This window comes from Alligator sinensis, unplaced genomic scaffold (assembly GCF_000455745.1).
Source record: "Alligator sinensis unplaced genomic scaffold, ASM45574v1 scaffold1245_1, whole genome shotgun sequence".
NCBI lineage: Eukaryota > Metazoa > Chordata > Crocodylia > Alligatoridae > Alligator > Alligator sinensis.
In genome coordinates, this window is record NW_005843077.1 from 174,483 (window position 1) to 184,957 (window position 10,475).

The following is a 10,475-nucleotide window of genomic DNA, read 5'->3' on the forward strand; positions in this document are numbered from 1 at the left end:
AAAAGTAAGGCCCCCCCCCCCCCCCCAATGTGTATAGGCAGCCAATGACTCTATATTTTCTTTCAGGTTCACAGAACTAAGACATGCAGGAGATTAAATAGTCAATCCCTGTACACAAGCCAATGATACCATCTATAAAACCTTCACCCCAGTTTCTTACCATGGTTCTTGCATTGTAAGGGGGCTACAAGAAGAAGGCTGGATTCCCAATGTCACACATGGGCAGCACCTCCCAGAATCTAGGTGCATGTAGCTGCAGGAGGCTGACACTGGTGGAAGTTCTAAAGCAGGTTGTGGGGTTGCGGGCAATGCTTGCTCTACCCATGATACTGCTGGAGGTGAGCCTAGGCCACATCTCCAAGACCCCTTGTGTCAATGTGAACCTTTCCTTGTACTTCAGTGGCCTTTGTAGAGTGACCATGTTTTAGAAACTGCTTGGCCGATAGCTGAGTTTTGGATTTTGTTGTTTGTGACATAGGTTTAACAGCTTCCAAACAGTAACAACAATGGGCTCTGATGTTCATGTATCAGATATAATTGGGGTTGTTCAGTTCTGGATGGAGACATCACATTTCAGATTAGCAACTTGAAAGCTTCCTGTGCGGTTTCAGACTGAAGATTTTACCCAATTAATTTTCCATTTCGTGGCTGGTGCTTCCCATTACATGGCAATATATTTGGGCAGTGACATGTCATCATCTAACTCTTTCTCTGTACACAGACAAGGCATGTACAACATTTCAAGTTTTCATCCAGGATCTGTTTCTGCCCTAGGACCTACAGATGGAAACAAAGGTAACACCAGTGCCTCTCCAGAGGCTTTCCTTTTTACAAAAGACAATTGCTGTAGACACTGTTTATCTGTTGTGCTTATTCCTTAGATAGAAGAATAAAAATGGGAACAAAAATGAAAGAATTACCTTTGTGTATGTTTGCAGGTGTTTGTACATATATATGACATTATTCTTATCCTCTTTTATCCAAGAAACTTCCTTTAGCATATGGGTTTTGCACTTGTAGTTGTTCATTTGTTTCTGAGGACAAATCTTTTCAGAAGTGGCATATAATTTTAGTCACTTAACAAAGTTAACTGATTTCCAGAAATTCTCAGTTCTCATACCTTCTAAGACCTGAACTGTGAAAGTAGTAATTTGACAGTTTAGAAGGAAATGCATTAGCAGAAAGACCATTAACAGTTGGGCTTCAGTTTCATTAAGTTATTGATCAGAGGAAAGCTCTGATAACTTTGTGGTGATATTGAATGTATTGTAGAGTCTAATATTAAACATAAAGAGGTCTTTTATTTTTTCCTTTTTCATTTGAACCACTTCAAAATCTGAAATTATTCAACTAATTGCAAGCTAAGATCCATCCCCAATTCTCCTCCTGCACAGTGATTTTCAGATCACCCACTGCTTCCGCTGACTTCATGAAAATTAGGGCATTTCTGCACTTTTATCCAATCCTGATTATTCCCTGGCAATTAGTCTTTCCACCTTTCTGTATACCAGTACAAACTTCACTGTTGCAGACAGGATTTGGGATGGCAGGCATGCTTGTTACATGTTCTCTGAATTTCTTCTTCATATTGCACCTTGTAATAGTTCTCGGAGGACATAAACAACATGCTCCATATTTTTAAAGAGTATTCCTGGCACTTCTGGAGTACTAGAAAGCTGTTCTTTGGTTCCAAGAGTCTTCACTATCATTGTTTATCCCCTGCAACTATCTGTACAACCTCTGCTTCAGATTAATCTTTCATCCCTTTTGTGACAGCATAAACATTTTTTGGCAGCACAAAGGCCAAGCAAACACATGTCCATTCCTGTTAACTCACCATAGATTCCCCAAATGTCTGTCTGTGACAAAGGTGGTACTAATTTGTGCTGTTATTAAGCAACAGACAATTATTTGCTTTGTGTTGGGAAAGCCCAGGAAACCCAGAGCTACCCAAACTTCTCGATGCACTGAGGAAGTTGTCCCAGCTTGAGGGGGCCTAATCCTGGTCCCCTCAGGAGTTCCCATGAAGAATTAGGGTTCCCAAGCCAGGAGAAAGCCAAGAGGAACACCCACAAATAATTTGTACTGGCTGTTTTTTCAGGGATTGAGCCATGTGGAATAGGATATCACTTGGGCACCTAAGTCTTCTAAGCCATCAAATATGTGGAAAAGAATGATAGAATAAAAATATATATCATACAATAAAAAATCAATCATAAAGCAATTATAAAAATAGAATAATATAGTTATAGAAAATTAACGTAGGCCCTCAGGAGGTCATCTGGTTCAACACCCTGCTGAAAGTGGGACCATCCGCAACTAGTTTGTTCCAGCAATACTCCAGATGTGGCCTCACTAGTGCAGAATAGCGGGAAATAATTACTTCCCTCGGTCTGCTGGCAACACTCTTACTAATGCAGCCCAGTATGCTGTTAGCCTTCTTGCCAACAAGGGCACACTGTTGACTCATATCCAGCCTATTGTCCACTGTACCCCCCAGGTTCTTTACTGCAGAGCTGATGCTTAGCCAGTTGGTCCCAAGCCTCTAGTAATGCATGGGATTCTTCTGTCCTAAATGCAAGATTTTGCACTTGTCCTTGTTGAATCTCATGAGTTTTCTTTTGGCCCAATTTTCCAATTTGTCTAAGTCACACTGAATCCTAGCGCTACACTCCAGCATATCAAGTACTCCCCACAGGTTGGTGTCATCCACAAACTTGCTGAGGGTGCAATCCATCCCATCTTCCAGGTCGTTAATGAAGATATTGAACAAAACTGATCCCAGCACCAACCCCTGGGAAACTCCACTTGATACTTGCTGCCAGCTAGACATCAAGCCATTGCTTATTACCCATTGAGCTCAACCATCTAGCCAGGATTCTATCCACCTTACAGTCCATTCATCCAACCCATAATTCCTTAGCTTTCTTGCAAGAATGCTGTGGGAGACCATATCAAAAGCTTTGCTAAAGTCAAGGTGTATCATTTCCACTGCTTTTCCTGCATCCACAAAGCCAGTCATCTCATCATAGAAGGCACTCATATTGGTCATGCATGACTTGCCCTTGCTGAATCCATGCTGGCTGTTCCTAATCACTTTCTTTTCCTCCAAGTGATAAGAAATGGATTCTTTGAAAATCTGCTCCATGATTTTGCTGAGGACTGAGGTGAGGCTGACTGGACTGTAGTTTCCTGGATCCTTCTTCTTCTCTTTCTTAAAGATGGGCACTGTATTTGCCCTTTTCCAATCACCTGGGATCTCCCCTGATTGCCATGAGTTTTCAATATGGCCAGCGAAACTGCAGTTACATCAACCAGCTCCCACAACACCCTCAGATGCATTGCATCCTGCCACATGGAGTTGTATAAATCCAGATTTTCAACATAGTCCCTAACCTGTTCTTTCATCATTGAAGGCTGCGCACCTTTTCCCCAAACTGTGCTGCCCAGTGCAGTAATCTGGGAGCTGACCTTGACTATGAAAACCAAGGTAAAAGGCACTGAGTACTTCAGCCTTTTCCTTGTCATTTGTCATTAGGATGCCTCCCCTGTTCAGTAAGGGGCCCACACTTTCCCTGATCTTCCTTTTGTTGTTAACATACTTTCAACAGGCCTGTCTCCAGTTTCATACTGGAGCTCTCAGCAATCATACAGTTCTTTTACATACAGCACAACTCCTCCTCCTCTTCTCCCCTGCCTGTCCTTCCTGAACAGTTTGTACCCATCATGACAGTGCTCCAGCCATGAGAGCTATCCCACCAAGTCTCTGTTATTCTAATCACATCATAGTTTCATGATTGTGCAAGGACTTTCAATTATCCCTGCTTGTTTCCCAGGTTCTGTGCATTTGTGTACAGGCACCTAAGGTAATTAGCCAGGCAGTTACATTTATGTGGAACAATTTTGCTTTGAACCACAAGTTAATTTGCCAGTTAAGGTAAATCCTGTGTGTTTTAAAGAAGCTCCAGAGTTGATGGTATCTTTACATGTGCCCCAGAGTGGTTGGCGGGGGGAAGTGGGGTGGGGGTGCGGAGAGGTGTTTTAATTAGAGCAGCTCTTGGGAGACACTCTAATTAAAATGCCCACAGCATTTCATGTATTCAGCATCCTGCACTTTAAAATGGCAGCAGGGGCACTTTAACTATAGCTCATTCAGCAAACTTTAATTAAAGCGCCCCGCTGCCATTTTGAGATGCGTGGATGCTGAATACATGTGAGGCTGCGGCTGCCGGAGCGTTCTTATTGGAATGATCCAACAGACTTGATTAATCGAGTCTACTATGATGCATTCTAATTCAAATGTGTTGGAGCAGGCATTGGGCACATGTATAGGTGCTCTGAGTTTCAGTTGAAACGAAATTGCAGCCATAAGTCTAGCACACCAGCTGCACTCCCGTGGTATTTATGCACACAAGGGGGCACCAATATTGTACAGAGAAGATCTGGGCAAGCTGTTCTGCTCTTTAAAAGCTCTTACATCAGCCTTTGTGCCAAGAAGCAAAGCTATTAGCCACATGGCCTCATTTCAAGAGATCCCTATTCTCATTCAAGCCATTTTTCAAGCACATCGGGGACAGGCTTCAAACCCAAAACTATTCATTTGTACTGGTTTTCTATGGGCAGGGCAGGGTGGGCAGGGTGGGGGTGGGTGCAAATGCTTGCAGCAGCCCCTGCCTCTGAAATATTATGCCAGCTCCTGCTATGGAAGTTAGTGCTTCCTGAGGGCTGGTGGCTTCCTGCCATGCAGGTTGGCACTGCTACCATCCAGACATAGGATGAAGAAGGCATTGTAGGACTGAGGTTGAATCCTCATCTGCCTGGACAGAAGAGTCCCTTGGTAACTGTAAATTAACAGTGTTTAGCTTGTGGGCACTGCCATGTGAGACCACATGCCAGCGAGAAATAAATGAGAATTTCCACTAGACTGCTGGGCTGGCTATTCTGTCACATGGCTCCTGTTGATTGTGAAGCTCTAATCAGCTCTAAGATGCTGTTTTCTTGAGGTGACCTTTCCAGAGCAGCTGCCTGACTTCTTGGGTGAGACAATCCTGTCAGTGTTGTCCCTGTGAAACACAGACACATACAGTATCCCAAGAAAGAGGTGCCATGATACCTCCAGAGCCCCAGTCTGTCATATTTTGGTTATGAGGTAATATATTCTTCTTTCTAAAAGTCTAGGACCCTCCTTTTGAAGGCTATAGCCCCTTCACTGCAGAGCAAGGTTGGTGATGGCAGCTGAATGTACCCCACCATTCAACACACCAATCTAAGCTGGGGCTGACATGACTTCTAATTACATACAAGTTCATTAAAATACATGTTTGTAATGGTTTTCATATAAACTGCTTGCAGATATCAGAAAACAGGGATCACAAACACTGAAGTCACTACTCAGCTATGTCATTCCTGTTCATTCATTCCCCCGCACTCCAGATGCATATTATGCTGATGTTCTGACATGCTTGGGCAGTTTCTGCACACTTCTCACTAAACTGGATATCTCCTGAGTCCTCCCCTGGTCAATCTGGTAGGGAAAAGCTTTATTGAAGGTCAGATTCTGATTCCCTTACTCATAGTAAGTGGTGCTTTATTCCACTAGTGGGCTGTTGTCATCAATGGGCCTTTTCACATCACAAGATACTACTCAATGACAATGTTTCCTGTTCATGAGTTATCTGAAAGCAGGCTTCAGCTTTCAAGAATCTGTATTCTTTTTGACATTACTCTGCCTATGTCTGTCCCAGCTTTGAGCTAACTGCCCACTATTGGTGGGAACTATTGCCTCAAAAATTCAGAACCAGCCACCTAAAAGGTGCGGTACAGTAATTGCTTCCTAACTGGTTAACTGAAATACAATTAAAAAAGGGAGTAGAAAAAATTGGACGAACAAATTTAATATGGTATATCCTTTACCATTTTGAATCTTAAATCAGGATGAGATATCTTTCTAAAAGGAAGGCTCTAGGTCAACAGCAATTTGTGGGTCTTCACACAGGAATTATGCCAGGAGTTTCATGGTCTGTGTTGCTTTATACAGGAGGCCTGACTACCTGACCATAATGGGTATATTTACATATGCTCTGAGGGGGTGGGGGGAGCTTTAATGACAGTGGCTATGACAGCTGCTTTAACTAAAGTGCCCACAGTGTCCTGTGTATTCGATGTCCCATTCTTCAAAATGGTGGTGGGGGTACTTAACTAAAGCTCATTCAATGAGTTTTAATTGAAGTGGCCCTCACACCCATTTTAAAGTGCAGGGGTGTTGAATACATGAGATGCAGAGGCTGCTGGAACGTACTAAATAGCATGCTCCACCAGACCAGATTAATCAAGTCTGCTCTGATGCAGATGGAATTTACAGAGCATCAGAATAGCATCCCCACACATCTACAGGCACCCAGTGGTTCTTCCCTGGTCTTACAACATGTTTTCTCTTCCCCTGGTGATCACATCATAGACCAGTCTTTCTGTCCTTATAACCCTTCAGAAACCAGGAAAGAAGAAGTGACATACTGCCATCTGAAATTTCACACACTTCTTTCCAGGTCACAAAAGAAGCAAACACCTACAAGCAAAGACCGCAAAGTTATAGTGCTGTGTGAGACATGCTGGCTCCTCATTTCCTTTCAGCAAGGTTTTCAAGTTACAGCTCCTCCCTCAGGTTAAGCATCATAGTTCAGGATCCAGTATGATCTTTGATTTGGCATGAAATCAAATCAAATACCTAGTTCTGGGGACCTGTCTGGGGACCGTACTGGGTGAAGTGAAAGGTAGAAAATAACATGTCAGGCCTGACTTGCAGCCATGAGGTTGAGTGTTTGACCCAGTGTCCTGAAAGGCTATCAGAATAATTGTGCCTTGTTGAGAACATTCAGTACTGTTGAGAAAAATAACCACAATTATTGGACAGGCCTCAGGTGCAGGTGGGTGAGCTAAGGGTTTGGCAGAAGGGCATAGCTGGGAACTCCATTCAGATCCAAGACTACCGAAGGGGCAGCATGTCCAAGCCATATCTGTGTTTGTTTTCTCTCTCTCTCATTTCTGATAGAACCTTCTCATCCACCTTTGCCATGGAGGCTCATTGCAGTGGTTCTGGGAGTCCTCTGCCTCGGTTTGCTAGTAGCTCTGAGTGTCTTGATTAGCTTATGTGAGTATTTGCCAGGAATGTGATGACACGTGACCTGAACATGAACTGAAATACAGAAGAGGCTATTCTAAAACTGTCTTTTGGATTAAGCGTGTCAATGTATCAGGGAAGACACTGTCATCTCCCTGGATACACTGCACTGTCATTCACCCCTTTGTGGAAAGTAACAGCTCTCATTTGCTGTTCATAACTTACTGTCTGCAGAACTGTGTGAACATTACCTTTACAACCTATGGCCACCTGAGATGCAGTCACCTGGATTCCAGGTGTTGGTTCAGGCAGGAGAAAATCCTGTGCACCTGATCTTGCTCAACCCCAAAGCACTAGATACACATGTCTACTGGTACCTATCTTGTTGTCCATCACAGTGAGCACACGTCCCCATCTGTGCCCCAGCTGCGGAAGGATGGATGCGGGGAAGATTGCACCATATGACCAGCAGGTCCTTTCTATGGCTTCCTGTCTTCTCTCTCATTTTCCCTCTAGTCAATCAGACATAGGCTATTAACTCTAACAAGCAGCTCAGAAGCAGGAAGCCACAAGCAGCTGAGCTAAGTTGCAGAAGGGAAAGGCAGGCTGGTCATCAGGCCCAAAACGGAAACCCCCATGCGAGGGCTGGGGAGCCACCTGACAGAAAGAAGTGGGTCTTTGGAGGAACATAAAGCCAGTGCCTGAGACCAGGCAGTTGGTATGGCCCTGCAGGCAGCAGGGAGAGGTGCTTTCAGAAGAGAAGGCCTGCAGAAGGCAGCCTGGCAGGTACCCAGGTCATACGAGAAAGCCAGGTAGGGTGGCCATCATAGGGGGCATTCCAGTTTTCTGCTACTCTGTACTCTGTCCTCTCTTCATATGAAACCCGACGCCTTTATGCCCTCTCTTCAAGAGAAAAATAGAGGACATAAAGGCATCCGGTTTTGTATCAATAGAGGACAAACTTATTCCCACACAGATCCGGAGCCTCAGCTCAGAAAGTTCCATATACATTTTTGAAAAACATGTTTTCATTGTGACTTCCAGTATCTGCCAGGGACTTACCCATCAACCAAGCCTCAGGATGTCTCCCTTGTACTTTTTGTTTTCAGAGGAAACCTGTGGCAGTTGTGCAAAGAACACTGTCATGCCATTCATCTGTTTGTGGACAGTAACATCTCTCATTTGTTGTTCATAATTTATTGTCTGCAGTACTGTGAAAAATACCTTTACAACCCATTGCCACCTGAGATGCAGTCACCTGGGGCATTAATACATGTGCTCTGGGAGGTGTAGGGGGTGCTTTAATTAGTGCAGCTCCGAGAGCTCTATCAGCATCCCCACAGTGAAAAATGTACGATTGGCGCTTTGAACTAAAACTGGTCAAATGAGCTTTAATTTGAAGCTCCCCACTGCCATTTTTCAGGGACACTGATACATGTGACACTGGAGGCTGCTGGAGCGCAGTAATTTCCACACTACAGCAGACTCAATTACTCGATCCTGCTCCGTTGAGCTTGAATTACAGCACATCGAAGCAGGCTCCCTGCATGTGTATAGCAACCCCTGGATTCCAGGTGTTGGTTCAGTGGCCACTGATAAGAAGCAGAAGTCAAGATTGTGCACCTGACCTTGTCTTTCTTACTTCCAAAGCACTAGAAACACATGTCTACTGGTGTCTATCTGGTTGTCCATCACTGTGAGCATGCACCCCCATCTGTGCCCTGCCTGAAGAAGCATGGATGTTGGGAAGATTGCATCATAGAACAAGCAGGTCCTTTCTGCAGCTTCCTGCCTTCCCTTTCATTTTCCCTCTAATCAGTCAGACATAGTTAGGCTGTTAAGTATAACTAAGATCTTCTGACTGGTCCATCAACTGTATTTTCCTACTATGACCCTCAAGAACCAGGCTAAACCAGTTCTTCCACAGTCCTGGGAGGTGTTAGAAAAGGTTTTTGAAGGGATAATTTCATGTCCCTTTTTTTCACTTTCCTACCTTTTTTCCTCATCATGGTCACACTGAGAAAGCTACATCTATCCTTCTGCCCTCCCTATCTTCTAGAAACTGAGGAACAAAGACATACATAACACAGGCTGCCAATTACACTACAGTCCCTACAGAGATACCCAACACACCAATTAATCTTTTAACTATTACTTCTCAAAACATTGATCCAAAACTTTAGTTATTTACTTATAGGCTGCTTATAATTGCCTCTCGGGCTTGAGCCCATCTCTTGCTTAATTCAAAGTGTGAAACTCAACACATGCTTAATCTTATAGGCTCTTCGATATACCAAAACCAATGAGACAGTGTGAGTCAGAATGATTGGCAGAATTGATTGCCAGAGGTCTGAAGGCTGGGATGTAGGCAAAGTAGCCATATGGGGCAAGAGGCCCAGTAGGGAGAAAGCTAGACTAGTGTTAATCCAAGAAGGGCTGAAGCCTGGAAAGAAGCTGAAGCTTGGGACAGGCAGAAGCCAGACCAGGAAGAAAAGAGCCTTGCCAGGACCAGGGGCTTTGAGTGATAGTAGGATTCAGTAGTTGACAGGTGAAGCAGGAACACAGATGTAGGGATGGAAAGAAGCCATGAACAGCCCTTAAGGCAGCTGGTGCCAGGAGACATTGATAGGGCCAGGGGGGTCCCACATAGGGCTAGAAAAGCTGGACTGGGGTCAGCTTCATGCAAGAGGAACCTGCTGGCCAAAAATAGGCTACAGTCAACTCTGGGACTGTGGGGCAGCCTCCCTTTTTACAAAAAAATGGTTCCATCAAGGGGTGGCAGGCAAGAGGAAAGGGAGGGTACCCCGAGAGGCTGGACTAGGGTAGGAGTAGGCAGCCATGCAGGGGCATCATAGCCACCTCTGGGGCCTGGCCCTGTCAAAGAAACATTATAGATGATTGTACTAAGGAGGATTTGAAAAAAGAAAAATGACACGACCTTATGGCTGTTTATGGGAAGTGCCTCCACAGAATTAGGGGCAGCATGGGGAAAAGCAGCAATGTGCACGTTTGACGCCATGGAGGCTAGGGTCTGTGGACAGATGCCTAGAGTACATCAGGGCTGCATGCATTGGCGATGTGTAGGGGGTGCACACAGGTGCACGTGCACCCCCTGAGATTGGCGGTGCAGCCCCTGAGAAAAGTGCCACCAATGCTGCTGGCGGTGCCTGCAGGTGGTTGGAGCTCACCACCCACACCCCCTTCACCACCAACACCGCTGCGGCCACCTGTGGGAGCTCCCTTCTTGCCGCTGATACGCCCCCACCGCCAACACCACTACTTGCGAGCGTTGCTGCCCCCCAGCCTCTGCAGACACGCGTCATTCATGGGAGAGAAAAATACAAGAGTTTTTTCTGCA

At 44.9% G+C, this 10,475-nt stretch overlaps 1 protein-coding gene across 1 annotated transcript in view; it reads left to right on the forward strand.

Moving 5' to 3' along the window:
• Nucleotides 1-726: 726 nt before the first annotated feature.
• Nucleotides 727-10,475, forward strand: part of LOC102371942 (oxidized low-density lipoprotein receptor 1-like) — a 12,877-nt gene continuing 3,128 nt past the window's right edge. Inside the window, exons 1-2 of the mRNA XM_025193611.1 lie at nt 727-795; nt 7,049-7,147. Of these exons, the coding sequence (XP_025049396.1) occupies nt 729-795; nt 7,049-7,147 (166 nt within the window). The 5' untranslated portion in view covers nt 727-728. The remainder of the gene's footprint in view (nt 796-7,048; nt 7,148-10,475) is intronic.